Raw genomic sequence first — 21,125 nt, forward strand, 5'->3', positions numbered from 1 at the left:
GTGCTGCAGTTGTTGGAAAATAAATGGAAGAGGAAGAGGAGGAAGATGGAGAACCTCGAAAAAGCATGTCTTTACAGAAGCCCAAAAAAATTTCAAACGAGATTTACCTCACGTTCATTCCTCTAAACGTAGTTTTAAAACATTTCGTCCTAAACATACATAATATCGACACAATACTGGTTCATAATCGCACGATGCGTCACGCGTTGAAAACCACATCATCACTCTCGTCATCGACCTCCTCATCCTCATCCTCGTACTCTACAAACTCAAACCCTAAAGCGTGCCAGTTTAACTCCTTTCTCCAATGCAATCCATAATACAAACGTTCATCCTCATCTTCCCCAAACTTCTCATCCGTATCGCCAGTTTCAGCATCATCCACCCACGGATCAGGATCCGATGTAGGGATCACAACGGGCTCAGATGCTATGCCGCCGCTCTTCATCCGACCCGAACGTGGGAAGATGATAGCCCGGAATCGAGAGAGAAGTAAGCCCATAGAGCAACAGAGACACGGCTCGTGGGAAATGTAAATGTCAAGGTCCGTGCAGAGATAGCCTCCCTGCGAGCGAGTGCGAATGCGAGAGGTCGTGCCTGGGGCGGTAGAGGTAGTAGCAACCTTTGCTGACTCAATAAGAGGATGTGAAATGGTAGGATTAGCAACAGTCGCGACGGTTGATGGCGGGGGAGCTGGAAGGGGAGGCGTCGCAGACTGGGAGTGGTCTTGTGCGACTGCGACCTGAATAGATGGGTCAAGGCCGATAGTGTTAAGAGGAGCCGAGGCAGATTCAGGATTTGGCTCTTCATGCTTCCTCTTCTTTGGAGAGAGGGGGGAGGAGCAAAACTCATTGGAATCAGCAATAGACGCATTGGTGGCGATTTCTGGAGGACCGGGTTGGTAGAGGAAGTGTGACTCAAGAGGACTTAGCTGTGAAGAAAGCTGGGGATCCGTAGCAATAGCAGCCAGTGAAGTCGAAACGGCCGCTGTAGATTCCTGGTGTTCGGGATCCTCACGACGTCTGCGCGCAACAAGCTCAGCAACACGCATCAAGGCATGCAGATCCGGCCCGCCCTCCAAATCTGAATCAAACACCGCACAGGCTGGGTTAGGAGCCACACCGGGGTGTAGATCTGTCTGAGATGGCTTCCCAGCTTCCGAGCGGGCGAAACGAACATCACCGCCAACAGCGAGGACGGCGTCCATCCATCTGTGAGTGGTGTACTCGCCACTTTCTTCTGCAGCGGCCTCGATCGCGGCTTCGATGGCCGGATCGACAACGACTGCTCCAACGCCGCGGCCACGTCCCGACTGCTTTGCCTCTTCTGCAACTTTGCGCGCGAGAGAGAGATAGTATCCTGCACGAGGCTCAATACTTTCCTGAGCCCGGTTCAGGATTTGAAGGGGCGGTGCGACAGTGGATCGGGGTGCGGCGGGGTTGAAAACAACTGGCCAAAGGGTTTTGCTCCATCGTTGAGCTTGGGTAACATTGAAAGGTGGCTGGAGAGGGATTTGGATGGTGAAGAGGTGAATCTTTGATGGCGATGGTTCAGGTGTAGACGCATCAGAGCCATAAGTATCTGGCGCAAAGGGAGCGAGTAGGTTTTGCAGTTCTTCTGCGGGAGGCAGTGGAGGCGAAACCACAACAAAGATAGTTTGTTGTTCTCTAATTGCATGCGAACTTTCGGCTTCAATTCTTGCGCGAAGTGGCGGGGGCAGGATATCTCTCTTCGCGAAGCGTCGAAGATGTGACAGAGGGAGTGAGGGGACTCGGGGGTACTTGGAGTCGAGCACCCTAAAGAAGAGAATAAGCTTGCTTCATCATCGCAAAATATTAGAATGTAACTCACTTGATCACTTTGGCTGCACCTTTGATATTGATTTCTGCGACGAAGGCATCGCCTGCAAGCAAATTAGTTCATGATGTTGCCAGCGGGGATCGATACCATGCAGAGTCATACCGAATTCCTCAACTGGCTGTGTTTCCTGGACAGTGCGAATAGGAACGACCTCTCCTTGTAAAGGCTGGATCGCTCTGACTGTCTCTGCGAGATCCATGATGGTTGAGGGAGAGGTTCAAGGAGGGGAGAGAATCGAAGATTAAATGGATCGTGTAAACATGAAGGGGTGCTTTTGCTTCATAGCTCGGTGTAGAAAAGTGAAAGAAACAGAGGAATTGAAAGAAAACAAATTGTAAACCGCGTTGCGTTGGTGACGCATGAAGTTCAAGATTTCCAGATCCGCTGCCCTAACCCCCGCGCCCTATGCCCTAAAGTCCCGGGAAGGAAGTAGCAACTAACGTCATTTAGTATTAGTTTATTGTATTAGTTTATTGAATCTCTACTTCAAGATGACCATGTTCTCATAGGCGTAAAAAAATGTATATTTTTGTAATGAAAATCCGTGGTAAAATAGTGTTCATAGATAAAATACCTCCTTGACATGAAAACGCCAGATAAGTCCCGCTGGAAATGAAGCGCTGAAACCATGCTACAAATCACCGCTCAGCGTGGAGTATGCTAACATAGACCCGCTATCTCACGCTAACCCTCGATGCGTGCCCTCTAATTGTAGCATATGCATGGGCCAGGCCGTAGATGCAAATTAGATCGAATATTAAAGGTTGATAGGCAAAGAAATCCATTCCAATGTAAAGTCGATCATGAGGCCGTATTCGTGGAACTCGAGGCCAGCCCGAAAACATAGTCCGTAACGAAACATTCATGACCAGATCGTGATATCCATACATTCCAGGATTCTTTCATGCTGCCGGAGTCGTAGTCGCGGTGGTGGTGGCACTGCCGTTGCGCTCAATCTCAAACCCTTCACATCGTTCTACCAGGCTCTGGTAATAGTCGACCAGGACCTCGGGTTGTGGCACGATGCGCCACTGGACTCGGAAGAGGAACTCAAGTTCTAACATAGCTAACTCGTTCATGCTGATACCGCCGACTCGAGCGTACGTCTTATTGGTCCAGAAGCTGTCGCTCAGTCCTTTACTGGCGACGGTGGCACTGGAAATTAAGAAACGGTGGATGGTGAGACTGGAAACAGTGAAGGAGGGATATAATGCGCAGAGACGATCAATGTAGTAGACCATGCTAAGGAGGATGGGTGGCGAGAGGGTGGCGTGCGTTGCCAGACGCTGCAGGTAATCCTGCACGGAGATTCGAGGGGGCGATCGGGAGTGGAAGCGCGTCAAACGCCCTTGATGCAGGGGAATCTTGTCATTGAAGCGAATAAGCTCCATAAGCATGCTGGAAATCAGCACAACAAGGTCACGGGGATCAGCCAGTTCGTATTGTACGGGCAGGATCTTGACGCTGGGCGCGGCCGGGCGCAAACGCTTAGTTTGCGACACCTCCACATCATGACCACCAGATGTGCCCGCCGAAGGCGCATTCGGCGAGTGGTGGTCACTCTGGCTGTTGCGCTTGTTGGAGCCCCCCGAATTGTCCGGGGCGGGCATTGAGACGGACGGGGCAGGTGGCGGGATCACAGGGCCAGATGGTGTGGCGGTAGGAAGAGTGGCAGTGGAAGGAGTGGCGGATGGGCTCTGGGATGAAGAGGCCAAGGCAGCGCTGGGGGCAGAGGGATCGACTGCAGAAGCGCGTCGACGTTGGAGGGCGGCGGGGGAATCAGGGGAGGCAGGATCGACGGTATGGCGATTCAGGGCCGAACGGAGCTCCTCAATGGCCAGGCGGGATGAACGTGGACTACTAAACTGTGGAGCACTTTCATAATGTGGGTGGGCGGAGCCAGAGCGTAGCGCAGCCGACGAGGGTGAAGGAGACGAAGCCAACATGGCTTAGTGAGGGATCGAGAGGAATGTTGCGGCAAAGCAATGGGAGGGCACGCTGGCACCACGTGGGCGCACGAGTCAATGGGGCACCTGCGGAACCTGAATGGTATTGGCGCACGGCCTCATCCTCACGTAGATCGCAAGGTGGATGAAGTAGACTGGAAATCCGGGGGTTCTGGTTGTGGAGAGCACTTGGTGCAACAACCCTTACTCATTTGAAAGACGTAGTAGAGAAGAGAAGAAAAGGGAGGAGAGTCGGAGAACGGGTACCCTTTTGGGGAGTAAAATCCTGTTCTGCTATGAGGTAATTTATTACGACGAATCTCGATTCACGGCCAATCGACCAAGAGCTTCGCGTATTGTTGATGTTTTACAGGACTCCATCGGCTTCGCCCCGGCGCTGTCAGACCCTTGATTGGTGGGTTGAGGGTTTTCGTGACCATACGTGACACAGTCACAGGGCTGATCAGGTGATGAGCCCAAAGAGTGGAAGTGGTGGAGCCTGAGCAAAAACCCATCACCACTAAACCCTTTTTGGATGGTTCAGAGCCGTTCTAACCGGACTAAGGGACGATTAAAGGGGCATAATTTGCTACCTGCGGTAAATCAGGCCACTAGTAGTAGACTAGGGATGCAAACAATCCCCTCGTGGAGCACTAATAGTTCTTTCGGGAATTAAATCTGACCTGGCGTCATTGGTATAATCAGATTGAGGCCTGAGGCCAGGCCGTCATACCTGTAACTGCGCCCCTTTCGCATCCGTATTCGTATATAACCTGTACTGTACTCCGTATTTGGGCTGCATGACGTGCATTATCTACAGTAGCTCTCACCACCCAAATATTATTATTAATTATTACGTACGATTGGCTTCTTAGATAGGCGCTGCAAAATTTGTCGAATGCGATATCTTATCAATTAATGGACATCAAATACAATCTTAGCTTACAAAGACTCGGATGAAATCAGTTATGCAGGTCATTGAATAATTTGTACGGAGTACTCTCCTCTGTGCCAAGATCTACACTAGTCTTACGTAAAACATTCAACTTACATAGTGGAGTATGACGGACTACACCTCCTTGAGCTCTGGAAGTTGAATTGGACCCTATTGTAGTATTGATTCCGATTGTTTCAAGATTGATAGGCAATTCAAGGATTCATTGACGGACGAAAAGGACAAAATATCAACTTCACAAGTGGTCTCACCTCACCGCCCAATTGCACGCGACTTCTTCCCCGCCCTCAGAACCTGGCCGAATTCGGCCAAGTCTTCCCATACTTGTCATCTCGCCCAAGCCGACCAGCTATTACAAACCCCGCAGCCCAAAGGAATAGACGCTCCACCTTGTCGCATCTATCTCCTCTTGGTCTGCTAACCGTCTTCACCCTCGTCGGGAGGCGGTCGTCTTCTGACGATGACGCGAGCAACGGTTCCGCCGATTCTGCTACAACTCCAAAACCCGGATTCCATCTCCTCTCAGATCACATCTCTCCGGGCCCTAAAGAATGAAGTGATAGGTCATGATCAGCGCAAAGAGGTCTACGTTGCCGCAGGAATTATCCCGACGTTGGCCTTGGTGCTCGGGTCGCGATGGCCAGGGAACCAATCTGCGACTGAATCTAACCGCTCTGTGACCCAGGCGACTAGAGCCTATCAGAACCCTGAAATATCGGAAGAATCAGAAGCCTGTCTGCAGGCAATCCTGATAATTGGAAGCTTGGTGCAAGGTACCTGCGCGCCAAAGACCTAGAACCACTGATGACGATTTTAACATGTCGAACAGGTGGTCCAACGTTCCTTGCCCCGATATTCGCCAGCGACATTCTCCCGACTCTTCTCTCTATCCTATCCTCACCGGACTGCCCTCAGCGCTTCTGTCTTCCCATCCTACGACTTCTCAACACGATTGCGGACAGACTACCGTTGCAAAACCAAGATCAATGGCCTCGGGACACCCGACTGGCAGACATCGTCTTCGCACCTGAAACAGTCGGAGCTATCCGACGGATTGTTGCGCAAAATTATGGCCCCACCGGCAGCCAAGCGAGTATTGAGCTGGCGGCTGCCTTGATTGGAAAGCTATGCACGGAAGAGATTCATAAGACAACGTTGGCGGAATGTGGAGTGCTAGACGCCCTGGCTGTCAAGATTGCCAGCTTTGTGATAGCCCAAGGGTTCGTTCTCCCGGGTGCAGAAGACCATCTACACGAACCTGGAGCTCTAGGGGATTTCCCCCCACCTGCTCCAGCATCGGCGCGGTTGGCACCCATTCTCCGCGCAATCACCGTGATCATCGAGCAGTCGAAGTGGCGGGCAGAGCATTTCCTTTCCTCGCCGGGAATTGTCACCGTATTTCCCAAACAACTCCCTGAATTCGCTCCGACTGACATTAAGAAAAATCCCTGGGGAACCACGTACCTGTCTGGCTCGGCGGTGCCCCGTCATTCCAGCACAAATCCGGTGGATCATCTTCTCCCTTCTGTTCCAATGGTACATGCCAAATTAACCTCGAGTTCGGCCAACTTTCCACCTCTGGGAAATTCTGGCGCGCAGCGTCGCCAGAGCCATTCTTTTTCTACGCCGTTTTCGCTGGCCGAAACGTCTCCCCCCGAAGAGGATGAGAATTCCATCGTTCCATGGCTGCTTTGCATCCTTCGTTCAGAAGGTGGCATGGTCCAATTGATGGCGGCTCGACTGGTGACTGTTCTTTTTCGGCTGGGCCTTGCCAAAAAGCATCGAGTTCCGATGCTTGGTTATCTCTTGGTTCCGATTCTCATTCGCATGCTGGAGAAAGATTTCGAGGTCCCCGATGAGCCCGGTGCGAATGATGGACTCATCACTCCGACGCAACTTTTGAAAGAAGAAGCTCCAGCCGTATTGGCCAATTTGGTCATGGACGATCAAGAGCTACAAAAGCATGCTGTTGATGGAAATGTACTTAAACGACTATCTCAGCTTCTCAAAGAGACTTATAACCCAGTGTCAGAGACATTGCGGCCCATGTGGCACTCAGAGGGCAATCTTCCAGCTCGGGACCCTGAAACAATGCCACCGAACTGTCGACTTGGGCCCCCTGGATATTCGCCTACACTTTGCCACATCATGAGGTATCGGGAAAGTATTCTTAAGGCTTTGGCTGCGCTGGTGCCGTTCAAAGATGAATACCGCAAGGTACTTTGCGATAATGGAGTGGTACCCTATATCATCGACTCCCTCAAACCTCGGCCAAGTGATGCTCCGGCCGATGCTGCTGCAGTACCAAAGAATACTGCAGCGGATGGTAACCCGACACCAACACTTTTAGCTGCCTGTGGCGCAGCTCGTATGCTCACTAGGTCGGTCAGCGCCTTGAGGACCAGTATGATTGATAGTGGCGTGGCCCAACCGCTTTTTACACTTGTTAAACATCCCGACCTAGAAGTTCAAATTGCGGCAACTGCGGCGCTCTGCAACTTAGCACTAAATTTCAGTCCTATGAAGGAGGTAAGTGCGCGGGTCATCTCGAACATTCCTATGCCATAATCCAACTAATATTTCTTACAGGCGATTATCTCGGGCGAGGTGATTCCTATGCTTTGCGAGCACGCGCGCTCATCTAGTACAAAATTACAGATAGAGTCTTTGTGGGCTCTTAAACATGTGGTTTTTGACACATCCAATGATATAAGAATGAAGATAGTTGAAGCTCTAGGGCCCGCTTGGATCCGGCAAATCATCAGCCAAGACCCAATTAGTGCCCTGACTAGACGTGGAATGGACGAAGAGACAGAGCATGCTATTGGAATTGCCATGGGTCGAGCCAACTCAGCGGGAGAACAAGTTGACATCCTCAACCCCATGGAAGACACAGGCGAGTCGGCTGAGGAGCTCAAGATGGGTGATAGCATGCCCCAATCGAAGATGAGCTTGGATATGTTTCTCCCTGACGCCAGGCGTCGGCGCAAGCTTGTCATGCACGGCAACCTAGAACAGTCCACTCAGTCGAGACAGGATGACATCGCTGTTCAAGAGCAGACATTCGATATGCTGCGCAACATGATGTGTGGGACTGGTGCACCCGAAATGATCGACTTTCTCCTCCAAGAGATCGGTCAGAATGAGCTACTGGACGCACTCGCTGATAATCTACGCCCACGCACCATCCAATTGCCGCATCGCCGTGACAACTCTAACCGGGAACTACAAATACCGCAAGAAACTCTGCTCGCCGTCAGTGCCGTTATCATCCATATTGCTGCAGGACTTACCCGCCATCGGCAACTACTGCTCTCTCACCCGGACCTTCTACGGTCCCTGGCCCTCTATTTCAACCACTCTAATTACAAAATACGCTCCAACTGTGCGTGGGTGGTCATTAACCTGATCTACCTTGAGAACCAGAGTGATCGTGAAGCATGTCGCGAACGTGTCACTAGACTCAAGGCTCTTGGAATTGTTGATCAGGTGTTTAGTCTCGAAAATGATCCGCAGCTGGATGTTAAAGAGCGTATCAAGACGGCTATACACCTATTGAACGACCTGTAGCCGTGAACGATTTGATTATGACATATGTATGGAGAACTGGATATGGAACGTCATATTAATGTGCATAGGCCATTTTGTGCAATGTCAAGCAAAATTCATTAGAGCGCATATCTTTCTTAAGTAGGCGGTCTCAAATATTTGTTCTATATACTGCACTGATTGGATGAATGCATCGATGTTCTCTTAGTTGTGCGGAGATCTAACGTCATAGCCCTGCAGGTTCCTGTCAGGTCTCGCATCCCTGTATTAACCACACAAGCTTATCCCGTTGATCGATGTCTCTTTCTTAACATTTGCATGACATATCCAATAGTTTTTGTTTTAAAGAATAAAGAGCAACAACATGTCACCCGTACCAGCACCCATTCTCCGAGCTCTATCTCTTCCACCCGACCCGTCAAAGGTTAGCCTCTCCACCTCCGGCCTAGGTTCAGGCTTCACAAGCACAGGCGCAATCCGCGCAAAAATACCCAAAGGAAATGGGAGCGAAGAAGAAAGACGATACTTCGTCAAAACCTCCGCAGATGGCAAAGCCGCCGAAGAAATGTTCCGGGGCGAGTACGAGTCCCTCAACGCGATCGCAGGCTCCGTACCAGGATTCTGTCCACGCGCAATAGCCTGGGGTCCTGTGGACGAAGAAAGCAGACAATGTAAGAACTTCTTCCTGGCCACCGAGTATCTTGATCTCGGCGGTGCGATGGGACGCAGTTCAGGTGATGAAACCAATCCCACGACGCTGGCGTACAGACTTGGTAAACTACATTCCACGCCTGCGCCCGCAGATCCGGAGACTGGGAGACCTCGATTCGGATTCCCTGTTCCCACTTTCTGTGGTGATACTAAGCAGCCAAATAAGTTCCATGATAGCTGGGCTGACTTCTATGCCCATGAGCGACTGCTTACTATTCTCGCTACCTCTGAACACCGGAATGGTCGCGACGAGGGACTTCGGGAGTTGGTTGAGAAGACGGCTTATACGGTGGTGCCCCGCCTACTAGGGGACGGTCATTTGGGATATGATTCCAATGGCGAAGGCGAGGGGATCGTGCCGGTCGTGGTGCATGGAGATCTATGGAGTGGAAATGCAGATCGTGGCCGCATCGTGGGTAGTGGTCGTGATGATCAGCCCGGGGATGTAGTTTATGACCCTTGTGTGTGCTATGGGCATAATGAGTTTGAGTTAGGGATTATGCACATGTTTGGTGGATTTGGGACTCGATTCTTTGACCAGTATCATCGGATTGTGCCAAAGACTGCACCGGTGGAGGAATATAACGACCGAGTGCGATTGTATGAGCTGTAAGTCGATCTTTTCCATCTGCTTTTGCTTTTAAGACGCTAACTTCCTTGTTAGATATCATCATTTGAATCACCATGCTATTTTTGGTGGTGGGTATCGCTCGGGTGCAATGTCAATTATGCAAAAGCTGGTTCGCAAGTACGGGAAAGATGACTAGATACGATCGCCGTTCAGGGACTTCAGCCACTAGGCCAGGGCTCATGTTTGAACACATTGAAAGTAAGCGAAGATATGGGAAAGGTCGTTGACATTGCTTTTCTGGGCTTCATCCCCTGTATGTAACAGCAATAAAAAACTTACTCTCTGGGTTTTCGTCTTGTTCAAATTAGGTCGGAACAGTACCGTTGCCAGACCGTGGCAGGCATTGAACTTCACGGCCGTATATCCCAGGTCCTTCATCACAGCGATGATTTCCTCCAGGGTAATCAGGAAAGTAATCCGACAAAGGTCGCAGGAAATGTAGATGAATTCGTAGAACTTCCCGCCGGCCGTGAATATCACTTCACCATTTAGGTGGCACATAACGGGTACACATTTCCCAACTTCGTTGAAAACGTCGATTATGTGTCCAAGCTTTCCTTGCGAGGCCCAGTCAGTCTCGTTTCCGAGCTGGTCTGGGTTCATCCACCAGTCCAGTGGAGGGGGGATCTAAAAGTCATTAGCATCTAATCATAGATGACTGATCATATTGACTCATTGGACGACATCGACCTTCTTGGCAAGGAAACTCGTTACCTCCCAAGTTGAAAGCAGTCATTGCTAGTTCTGATATTGTGAAGGTTTTTTGAGTAAATGTCATGTTCGTCGAAACTACTCAGACTAATATTTGGAAAATCACTCAGGAGTAAAACGCGTCAGGTGCCCAGGTGGTGGGATCGGAATCCACAATTATGAAGCTACTAGGTCTAGTCGTAGCATACCACGGAGGGAACCAGGAACTCCAATTTACACGCTCACTACCTACTTCAAAAGTCTTTCTGCTTTACTTCCTTCTAGTCTTTTTTATTCTGACCTTTGCATATTGGCTTTACTTCGGATTAACAAATTTCCGATCACGTGATCACCATATCATATCAGTCACGGCCGTCGACCTTCATCTGCACAAGCTTCAAGAGCCTTTCATCGCCGTAATTTCTGTCAAAGGTAACTGGCTTCTTCTCAATCTGCCATGTCACTCGAATCAAGAATGGAGCGGGTTCGCCCTCGCCCTGATCCCGGCCTCCAAGCTCCGGAGCGCCCAGCCATTCATCCTTCATTTATCCAGGTAGCCAGGCCGTACTTGTTCGAGCAAACAATTCATGATTGTATTCAAGCTCTGGGAATGAATCCCATTCGAGAAGAATCATTGCGTTTGCAAGGAGTGTCATGGATTGACAATGTGCGGAAAGTGCTCCACCTGTATGTTCTCCATTGGATTCCTGCGTCCAAAATACCTCCCTTCAGAGCATGACACTGACGGATGATGCAGGCCAGTGCGTACTTATGATACCGCTACGATGTACTACCACCGATTTCGGTTGGTACATCCTGATAATGAATATAACTTTGTGGTAGCGTCATTCTCGCTTTCTTGGAGATCGCCCCAATCTAATATGAGAACAGGATGCGGCCGCAGCGGCACTATTTACTGCATGCAAGACGGAAGATACGCTCAAAAAGTCTAGAGATATTGTATGCGCCGCATACAATCTCAAGCTATCACCATCAGACCACCTGGCACCAGATGATCCCGTAGGTCATTATTCGAAGAAATCAAGCATGATTAGGAACTATATACTAACTCGGAAACCGGCAGATTTTTGACACCAATGCTCGGGGAATCATTGGATTGGAGAGATTAATGCTAGAGGCATCTGGCTTTGACTTTCGCACCCGCCACCCTCATAAGACTTTATTCAAGCTGGCCCGTCGTCACGGGATACCAGTGGAAGTCTGGAGCTTAGCCTACCGCATTTCACTTGATCTCTATCGAACGTTCGCACCGCTCAAACAGTCGACGTCACCTTTGGCCTTTGCTTGTCTGGAACTCGCCAGTCGACTCTTGAATCAGCGTACCGAGGCCCTAGAGTCCAGAGAGGAATACGAGCGATGGGACACAAGCCGAGAAGAAGTAATGGGTTAGTTCAAGCCATTCCAGCCTATGGATATAGTCATACTAACTACAAATCCAGAAACCCTCTTTGACCTGCTAGAACTCTATACGCATCACCGATCTTCAACATCCGTGGGACCGGATTTCCCAGCAGACCAGTTCTTAACCGTCCGCATCCCGCTGAATCAAGAAGCCGCAGAAAACAGCATTCCTCGATTCGCATTCTTCATAGACCGACCCCGTGACCAGAGATTGAGCGCTGGTAGTAGGAGATCCGCAGAACCTCCTCAACGACCTTTGCACCCATTGACACCTGTTGCTGCTAGCGGTGAGCGCCACAGGGCAGATAAGGGGCGGGATGCAGCTGTTCGATTTATGCTTGATTCTACCGAAGCGGAGAAGGAGAAAATGGAAGTTGAGGCGTACTTCAAGCTTGAGATTGAAGAGTATCAGGTTGAACAGTAAGAAGAGCAGGATGTCTTCTCGGTCTTACCATCTGGTGGGTATGGGCGCTGCATTTCGGCATCAGTGTTGATTCCAGCTGCTCAGGCCGATATGGCTGTTCACCTCCATGATTTTCGTTGTTTCTGTGATACCCTACTTCTATTGATATGAATGAAAAGAATTGATCAATTACTTCGAGTATATTCATTTCCTTAACCTCCGTGTCGTTACACTGAAGGAACCAGGAAATTGCATTACAAAACAATGCACCTCAGATTCAAATAACGAGGTCAGCTTCAACGTGTGAATTGAAAGCTATGTACACATTCAACTGCCTGATTTACTGCTCTAGAGATCTAGACTGTAAAATTTGCAGGACAGCGAGAAGCAAATAAGGCCATTGGCCCACCACACAAGACAGATCCCATTCTTTCTCACGCACCAAAGGGATATTAGCAGGCCTTCACCCACGAATGGCTTGAACAAGATAATCAAGACCAGGACAACAGTAGATCCTGTGCCAATTAGGCAGAAACATAAAATAGATAAAGTACTGTTCCAAGGAAAATGTAAGACAGAAAACATCCATGAATCGAATTAAAGATCACGCCACTGTCTTAACCACGGTTGATGTATGACCTCATTTCATGTAAGATCCTTCAATTCATCTCATCTTTTGAATACTGAAACCGATGCTGTGTTGAAAGGTGGGAAGAGGAGGAAGACGTGATAGCCATCAGGCATGGGAAACCAACGGATGCATCCATGTCATACCAGGAAAAGCCAATCAATTCCCAGTTAGCAAGTAACTGGTAAGGCGTGCTTCATCGGAGGCTAGAGGGCAAGAAAGGAAAGAGTTGGGAGTAATCCTCGGGGTGTATTACAAAAAAGGGGAAAATGTAAATAGAAGTCGTGAAGTTTTTGTATGGAGAGGCCGGCGACTCGAATTCATTAGCGCTTGAGTTCGGTGACAAGGCAGTCCAGGATCTGCGAAGACTGTGCGTTAGTCAAAGTAAATGTAGAGGTTCACGTAAAAAAACGTACCGAATCTGAAACGACGCCTTGGTTGTGCAGGTACTTGCTGAGGCCGCGAACAACCTCGAACTGCTCATCAACCGTGAGACCGTTGATGACAGTCTCAATGATATCACCAACGTTCGCCTTGTAGACGGCAATGAAGCTGTGGTAGTACATGTAGGCGAAGAAACCCATGATGAACTGGCAGTCCATACGATCGGTGATACCACCGTGGCCGGGGATCGACTCGCCAAAGTCCTTGATTTGGAAGCTGCGCTTCAGACCCGAGGCAAAGAAACCACCGAACGGAGCAATGAGAGAGGCAAAAGTAGCGAAGCTCAAAATATGAAGCTGCATGGGCTCGACATAGAAAGTCTTGTCCAGGCCGATCAATTCAAGGGAGTATGGCTGGGGAATGAAGGCGGAATTTGGAACACACTCTAGACCGGTCAAAACATTTGAGCCCAAGTCATTGACGGGACAGATGAAGTACTTGTACCGCATCAGGATATTGGTCATGAAATATCCAAAGATGATGGTGCAGATCCATGCGCCGAGGAAACCCTCCACGGTCTTCTTCGGCGATAGCTTGATCAACTGGGTGCGGCCAAATGTAATGCCACAGACATAGGCAAAGATATCATTGGTGATCACCAGGGATGCAGGGAGGAAGAACCAGATCATGCCCTCGAAAATGTTATTCATAACGAAGTGAGCTTGCACCACAATCAAGTATAGCGCCATGTGAGTCCAAGCAAAGTGAACGAATTGCAACTTGTAAGTATCTTTGCGCAGCGATCCCACAAAGAACACGAATCCTATAGAGTCCGTTAGCAAAATACTCGGTAACTGCAAAGTTGAGGCACACCCACCCATGACATAAAGAGTAAAGCTGATAAAGCGGTGGTGGTTTGCCAAGGGCAGAAGAACCTTATCCACAAGCAAAATATGCTTGAAATAATAAATTACGCTTTCTCCATACAGGAAATACATGGTAGTCGCGAGGAAGTACCAGCTCAGCTGCTTGGTAAAGCGGGGTGCCGGTTTTTGCTCCTTTTCACCCTGAGGTTTTTTGTTGGCGATGTTGATGACTTCCTTGAATGAAACAATCTGAATAGCGGTAACCAGGCCAATGATATAAATGTGTCCAGAGAACATGGCAATGAAGAAACCGGCAATCATGACGAAGGTCCATATTGTCCGGGTAATGAAGGTTTGCCGTTTCTTCTCCCAGTCTTGTTGTTTCTTCTCGCCTTCGGATTGCACGGGTGTCTATGAACAAAACAAGGCGCGTTAACAACGTCAAGGAGTTCAGTTAGGACTGGTTTCAGCTCACCTCCTCAGCTTCCGTATTCTGTTCAAAGTCAATCTTCTCATTTTTGTTGGAGCTGGGAGACGCGGCAGCATTGCCCTTGCGACCAACAGCGGTGTGCTTGGGCTTGGCCATGGTGATGGAGAGGATGGGCGGGAGGAAAAAAAAAAAGAAGGGAGTTGAGAGGGGAGGTGACCGGAGGCAGAAGCGCAGTGAGACCAGAACTTCGAGAGCTCCTGCGCGGAGGTGGGAGCGGTGGCTGAGGCGGTGGGTCTGCCGTCCGTGACGATGCGATTTGCCCTGGTTTTCTCATGTCCATTTATGTACATAACACATACCCCAGAATTAACTGTGCATCTTCCCTTAGTCAATTATTTATTAAAGAATGACAATATATACATATTCATCGATGCTCCTGCTAAAAGAATATTTGTAGCTTGGGTAGGCAGAAAAAAAATCACCAGGTGGGTCGAGGGATCTAGCCAGTCAATGCCCCATGATTATGTTTCCCGAGGTCTTAAATGCTACCATCCATGGATACCTAAGGTACCTAGAGGTACATCGCAGCCGTAGTATGGTCCACGTGACACCGCGAAAGCGGTCAGCCTCATTCTCCGCGTTTCGAGAGCAGTTGGCGCTGGCTCGTATCGTAATGGCTCAGAACCTTAGCATGCTGATGCATTCCTAAATTATTCAGAATTCTTGTTCCATTCAGTTTCCATCTGTTCCATTATCATTCAAGGCTTCTGTAATCCATGGCGCGGGGGCATGGAAGACAACGACGATGACTACTTCTCTGACGAGTTCGATTCTCTGCCTCCTGGGACACTTTTTGATTTAGAACAAAGTGCTTTTCAGGCCACCCAGGGACAGGCCACTCAGTATCAGCATAGCCCGACAATTCCAAACAACTCAACTCTCCATGGTCAGGTAAAACCTGCAGTCCGGAACTCCGCGACCTTGCAACCACCACCTCGTTTACACACCGGATTAACGAATGACTATGATACACTAGAGGTGGGTGAATTGGGAGCGGAGATACATGACAATGCGGATGGCTCTGTGGTGTTTCCCAATGGCCATATGCTAGTGAAGGAGCATGAGTGGCCCGTCCACAGTGGCATGGGTGATGCGATGGAGGTGGATGATCATACGTCGGGGAACATATCTGGAGGAATTGCGCGTCTAGAACAGGTAGGCTCGGAGCATGCTCAAGTTGATTCATCATCACTGACCGTTGTCAATATACAGCTGGAGCGAGAAAAAGAACAACTGCAAATTGAATTGCACGATGCCAAAGCACAGGTGCAATCGAAGACGGGCGAGATTGCCATTATCCGATCCAAACAGGCGCAAATGATCGCGAATTATGACCAGCAGCTGATAGCTTTGCGCGCGGCCATGGCGGAGGAAACAACAAAGCATAAGGAAATTGTCGAAGCCGCAATGTCTGAAGGGCACATATTAGCGACAGAGAACATCTTCCTTCAGCATGATTTAGCGGAGGAGGCACACCATTTGCGCAATTTCAAGTCGAAACATCGACAGGAAGAGGGGCATCCGCCCGTCACACCTAAGAAATCTCGAAACCTACCGTTTCGAGATGGGTTCGACGATGACGAAATCGCTGTAGTGTCACCCAGCAAGTCGGCTGCCCGGTCAAAACGAGTAACTCCGACTGTCTCAGGAAAACGAAAGCGACGGGCAAGTCAGGACACCCCTGTTCCATTACAATTGAGCCCTGCTGGTGAGCTGGTGATGGCTGAAGCTCCTGCCGATGGCCTTGAACCAGATTACAAGGAAGGGCCCGAGCGACTTGTACGTGATCAGCAGGTTATGAAACGGTTGTTGAATCATCGCATGCTCCCTGATCAAGAAACCGATATTGAGGCGCTGGCAAGGATATCCTTTCCTTCGGAACCAGCACGACCAATGTCTAGTATGGTTTTGGACCGTTTGGCTCAGTTGGACATGGGCAGCTATGTGGTGGAATACATGCATGCGATTGGGCCACTTTGGCAACGTGCACTGACTGAGCGTTTTTATGAACCTGTACCTCGATTTATGACCCTTGTGCGGTACGTCCTGAGGATGAACGATATTCCACTTCCAAAGTTGATCGGTCCTTTGGTCTCTGTGTTACAAGATTCTGTTGAAGTTAACGCAGTCCCTCGGTTTCGATATTCCCCCGCTGCCCGGGAAAAAGCGAGGGTGATCCGATCGATACCGACTCCACAGTCAGACTTGCAACCGCAGGTTGATTCAACAGAGGCCCTACGCCTCCTATATCATATCGCAAGTGAATTGTTACATGTCAAAGATGCACTACAAGACTTTTGGCGGCAGATCCGACATACGTTCACTCTCGTTATGCTACATCCTTCACAGCCACTAAAGGATATTGTGCTGATCTTACACCTATTATCAACCAGCATTCGACCAGAGTCGTTCGGGCCGATCATGTCTTCAGAAGGAGAACAGAATGATATACAAAGATGGCTTGTCGACCGACTTTCCTTTATGTTTAGTGAGCGTGCCCAACCGGACGAGGGTCTTGAGCCGTACACCCCACATGATGTATGTGCAATGCGTCTGGAGGTGTTACTTTTGTTGGAGTCTTTAGCATTCAATCCAGCTGCGCCAACTCGGGAGCATGGTAGCGCCATCATTGCTGCTCATCCTAACGCGTTGGCGCGACTCTTCCGGTCCATGCACGACGAGCTTGATGCGCTATATGCGTCGCCCCCTGAGCAAGAGCTGCGAGTTGCGCTAGTCAATGGACTGATGCGTCTAGTGTTCGGGGTAATCCGCCGCCACGGGTCCTCTATTAACATGCAAGAGAAGCTGGCACGTGTACCAGGTAGCAAGCAGAAGCACTTAGTCGTCCTGACACGCTTGGCATTTTGCGACGGATCCGTTCTCGAGGCCGGAATTGATGACGAGACCGTCGACATGGCGCACGATCTGCTTGAGGAGTGGACTAATCCCCAAGAAGCTGATTCATTGGCTGAGGTGTTTCCGAGTTCTAGGCGAGAATGATTTGAAAAATATTTGGAGTAAGGATAAGATTTTGCATTGACATGGCGCTATGTGGTCTGGGAGTTGATCACCTGCTTTTGTTTTATGAAGTTTGACGAGTCTGAGATACCAACATCTACTTTACAATATAGCGCATCGAATACACAACTATAAAGATCAATAACTATATTTCCTGGAAATATTGCCTGAAGGGGCGGATGTAAACACCAAGGAGCGTGGCAATGTGCTTCAACCATCCTCGCAGCACGGGAGATGAGGGTTACAAGAGGCAGTCAGATACTGCTAAGTCATTGGGCAGACAGTGCACTCCATCGCGTTTGATTTCGAGGGAATATATAGGGAGGTGGATTTAGAAATTCCAAGGAGCTTCATTGACCGGGTTAGGTTTCCGTCATGCGGTAGCTGAGTGCCGGAATTTTCTGAAGCAATTCAGGAAACTTACCTGAAGGCATAATTGTCCAGCCAGAGTATTGATGATGATACCGTATACAATAACAAGAAAGGATTTGGCTTTGGATTTCAGGCCACGAGGTCTCTGGTATGAGAATCCCCCGCAGCCCTATCATCCAGCACAGACACCAACAAATAAGACACCAACAAACAAAACACCATTTCCGGGGGACCCTTCGGAGCCAAGCATACGGGTGCCTTGACTGATGCCTTGACTAGTGCATTCAGTGGGGCGCGGCCCCAAAATAAATTGGAACCCGGACCCTGATCGGCGAACACTTATTCTACATCTTCAATGGCATTCCTATCCCTCCCTCTCGAGATACAAGTTATGGTCATTCGCCATGTATCATCGATTGGTGATCTGGCCGCTCTATCGCAGTCATGTCGATCAATACATCGCCTGTGCGACATGAAAACACGCGAGCCGTACTACCAGGTCCGTGTCGACCCGAAAGACTCCAGCATCAATAAGACTTTTGACCTCGTAATGGGGATCCTCAAGAACCCTAAGCTGGGGAACTATGTACGGGAGATCGTGCAGACTAGACAGCCCAACATGGAGCATCACTACGTCCAGACAGCAGAGCAGCGCGAGCTCAGTGCGGGCGACAGGGATCTCCTCCGCACGGCTGTGCGAAAGGCGGGTTTCGCCAACTCCCAAGAAAACGCGGTGCTCAATATGCTCATGCAAACCACCACACAGCCTCCAGGTGAAACCAGGGAGCCTTTCAGGTTCCCAGATACTGCTTATGGATACGAGTAAGAGAGTCGATTCCTAGTTAGTTGTTGAGCTGAGCGCTCACTAGACGAACAGCCATGGTGAGATTCATGGCACCTTCATTGCGCAGGCATTAGCCGCGATTCTCATCTCAGTGTCACCCAATCTAGAGTCCCTAGTGATGACACAGCCTTTCAGTCTATTCTCTAGATTCTACAGGGGTAGAGAGAGGCCTCAAGACGATATTGTTCATTTTCCCCTCAATCAACTTCTCCGTCGGGCCAATGCGAACCCGACTAGTACTGCGTATCTTCAAAATCTTCGCAAAGTACACATGATAGTCGACGATGAGAACTCGGATGACCGTTTCTACATGGCCATGGACTTCTTGGAATGCGCAACGCTTTTCGACCGCCTCCCGTCTATTGAATCCCTTAGCACCGGTGGCCTCTGTGACGACGAAAATGGCGAGGCGCGCGTGGTGCTAGAGCCCCGATCGTCCAATATTAGCAGAATTCATATCCACCACTCTGCCCTCCCAACAACCTTTCTTGTCTCTATCATTCAGTCCTGCAAAGTACTGCGAGAATTCCAGTACACCATCGGTGGCCGGTGCGTTTTAGGAGGTTGGTTTGCGCCGTTCAATGCCAGGATCTTCATCAAATCAATTTGTCCGCACAAAGACACTCTGGAAGTCCTGGATATCGATGCCGAGCACAACATGCACTATTTCCACCCCTCCTGTTTCGATGAGGGTCGGGTTGACCAAGAAATCAATCAAAGAGCGCTCGAAAGTGATGATGACGATGATGACGAACGCCAAATGCTCCGCTCTCTCTCGAGTAACAGCGGGTCACTGAAGGAGTTTCGGGCCTTGAAGCGATTGAGTGTGGGCATCGGGTTTTTAGTATATTTTGCCATGGGTGTCAGGGAAAACAACGAGCCAAGACAACCATTCCTGCTGCCGGAGGCTCTCCCGGAGAGTCTGGAATATCTTTGCATTCGGGGGTACGAGAAAGGGAAGTGCAAGACGTGGGATGCACATATTGATGCCTTGGTCGCGTCATTTATCTCAGGCTCATCGGCGATCAAGGAGATCACAGGAATTGAGGAAATCATTCCCAATTCCGAGGATGTGGAGGATCCAGACGATAACGAAGACCTGTTGTGGAAACCGACACATAGTGTTGACGACTAGGCTAAGGTCTATTCTACAAACTTGTTTTGAAGACAAGATTCGTCTTAAAAGCTACCCTGATGTTTCTAAACTTTGTATTTATGTACCATGAAACCTCTGCCAGGTGGGTCTGATCAGGGCGGATCATGCTCTTGCTCACTGAGCATGATCGTGGTTTCTCTTTTCCTCGATGGTGCCTGGTTATGCCAGAGTATAAGTTGCTGTACGTGATCTGATGACAGATAGATTGGTTGATTGTCGTTGTCCCGTTTTCAGTTGAGGTCCCTACATGTTGTTGGTACATACGGTACAGAGATGTCAGATGTTTTGAATTTACAAGTGAACTCGTGAGTGTAATGAATTCGTAATATCAGTAAGAAACAAGACAAGTCCATTTGACAGGAATACTCCGGAAAAACTCCCAAAGTAGACGAATGCATCTTGGCCTAGGGACTGGAAAGAATCGAAGAGTGTAAGCAATCGCAACAGTTTCGGGACACACTGTACATTGACGCAACCCTCGACAGTGTCTAGCTGTGTGGAGGAAGACAGAGAAGTGAAGAAATGTATTATTGACTCCTGTGGATAAATAAATTCCAAACAAAGAATCAAGTCACGGTCGCTCAGACGTCGCCTTACTTCCTGGGACTCGAATCGAAACCTCAAGTGTAGTTATGCAGTTATCTTTCATGGACAGGTAGGGCGAACTGATTATTGGTATCGGTGCGGTTGAGAATCAAGACATGTAATAGCGGCCAAGATGTAGTCAAGGGGGGGGGGGGGGACCTATAATGACCTGGAACAAGTCACTGAACATCCAGAAGTTTGTAGAAGCGAAGCGATCTAGGGACATTTACAAATTTACTTTTACTGATTTGCCGACCCTCTCTTCTCCAAGCTCGAGTCGCTGACTCAAGGATTGATGAAAAGAGATAAGTTCCACAAGTGGAGAGTGCCAAAGAATACGCCTGTCAATGACCCGAAGGCCGTTGAACAAACCAGTCCGCCGCGCTGTGCAATGCAGGGACCAATCTGTGGTGGACCGCCTTCATGATCGCAGCCACCCAAACAAGGTAAGTATGAAGAAGAAAAGAAAAAGAGGAGGAAAGGTGGAAGAGACGGGATGTATTTATACCCTGCACCCAGGCGGTGGCCCATCTGACCGTAAGCGAGGCAGAATTCAACCAATCAGGACTAAGCTGACTTTCTGCCTGCTTTCTCAGGCGTAACAAACTGGCAATT

General features: G+C 49.4%; 9 protein-coding genes across 9 annotated transcripts; 5 read left to right on the forward strand and 4 right to left on the reverse strand.

Moving 5' to 3' along the window:
- Positions 1-199: 199 nt before the first annotated feature.
- Positions 200-2,059, reverse strand: N7484_005661 (putative tRNA-specific adenosine-34 deaminase subunit Tad3; the record flags this gene model as incomplete). Its single annotated transcript, XM_057116080.1, has 3 exons — positions 200-1,796; positions 1,852-1,903; positions 1,963-2,059. 3 exons carry the CDS (start codon positions 2,057-2,059, stop codon positions 200-202), a joined length of 1,746 nt encoding a protein of 581 aa, XP_056971963.1.
- Positions 2,060-2,762: 703 nt separating this feature from the next.
- On the reverse strand, positions 2,763-3,806 carry phoB (regulatory cyclin phoB; the record flags this gene model as incomplete). Its single annotated transcript, XM_057116081.1, has 1 exon — positions 2,763-3,806. One exon carries the CDS (start codon positions 3,804-3,806, stop codon positions 2,763-2,765), a length of 1,044 nt encoding a protein of 347 aa, XP_056971964.1.
- Positions 3,807-5,221: 1,415 nt separating this feature from the next.
- On the forward strand, positions 5,222-8,331 carry N7484_005663 (armadillo repeat protein; the record flags this gene model as incomplete). The annotated part of the gene is made up of 3 exons (XM_057116082.1): positions 5,222-5,534; positions 5,591-7,290; positions 7,351-8,331. The coding sequence occupies 3 exons, from the start codon at positions 5,222-5,224 to the stop codon at positions 8,329-8,331; spliced, it is 2,994 nt and encodes a 997-aa protein (XP_056971965.1).
- Positions 8,332-8,674: 343 nt separating this feature from the next.
- Positions 8,675-9,788, forward strand: N7484_005664 (putative fructosamine-3-kinase; the record flags this gene model as incomplete). The annotated part of the gene is made up of 2 exons (XM_057116083.1): positions 8,675-9,630; positions 9,686-9,788. 2 exons carry the CDS (start codon positions 8,675-8,677, stop codon positions 9,786-9,788), a joined length of 1,059 nt encoding a protein of 352 aa, XP_056971966.1.
- N7484_005665 (uncharacterized protein) lies at positions 9,785-10,887 on the reverse strand (the record flags this gene model as incomplete). The annotated part of the gene is made up of 3 exons (XM_057116084.1): positions 9,785-9,817; positions 9,932-10,279; positions 10,723-10,887. 3 exons carry the CDS (start codon positions 10,885-10,887, stop codon positions 9,785-9,787), a joined length of 546 nt encoding a protein of 181 aa, XP_056971967.1.
- Positions 10,818-12,188, forward strand: N7484_005666 (putative cyclin; the record flags this gene model as incomplete). The annotated part of the gene is made up of 5 exons (XM_057116085.1): positions 10,818-11,029; positions 11,100-11,181; positions 11,234-11,362; positions 11,427-11,748; positions 11,803-12,188. The coding sequence occupies 5 exons, from the start codon at positions 10,818-10,820 to the stop codon at positions 12,186-12,188; spliced, it is 1,131 nt and encodes a 376-aa protein (XP_056971968.1).
- Positions 12,189-13,118: 930 nt separating this feature from the next.
- Positions 13,119-14,631, reverse strand: cds1 (phosphatidate cytidylyltransferase; the record flags this gene model as incomplete). The annotated part of the gene is made up of 4 exons (XM_057116086.1): positions 13,119-13,163; positions 13,212-14,002; positions 14,057-14,456; positions 14,521-14,631. 4 exons carry the CDS (start codon positions 14,629-14,631, stop codon positions 13,119-13,121), a joined length of 1,347 nt encoding a protein of 448 aa, XP_056971969.1.
- A 633-nt stretch (positions 14,632-15,264) lies between these two features.
- On the forward strand, positions 15,265-17,535 carry N7484_005668 (uncharacterized protein; the record flags this gene model as incomplete). The annotated part of the gene is made up of 1 exon (XM_057116087.1): positions 15,265-17,535. One exon carries the CDS (start codon positions 15,265-15,267, stop codon positions 17,533-17,535), a length of 2,271 nt encoding a protein of 756 aa, XP_056971970.1.
- Positions 17,536-18,280: 745 nt separating this feature from the next.
- On the forward strand, positions 18,281-19,904 carry N7484_005669 (uncharacterized protein; the record flags this gene model as incomplete). The annotated part of the gene is made up of 2 exons (XM_057116088.1): positions 18,281-18,747; positions 18,803-19,904. The coding sequence occupies 2 exons, from the start codon at positions 18,281-18,283 to the stop codon at positions 19,902-19,904; spliced, it is 1,569 nt and encodes a 522-aa protein (XP_056971971.1).
- Positions 19,905-21,125: the final 1,221 nt, after the last annotated feature.

This window comes from Penicillium longicatenatum (assembly GCF_028827895.1).
Source record: "Penicillium longicatenatum strain IBT 33135 chromosome Unknown contig_3_segment0_segment0, whole genome shotgun sequence".
Classification (NCBI taxonomy): domain Eukaryota; kingdom Fungi; phylum Ascomycota; class Eurotiomycetes; order Eurotiales; family Aspergillaceae; genus Penicillium; species Penicillium longicatenatum.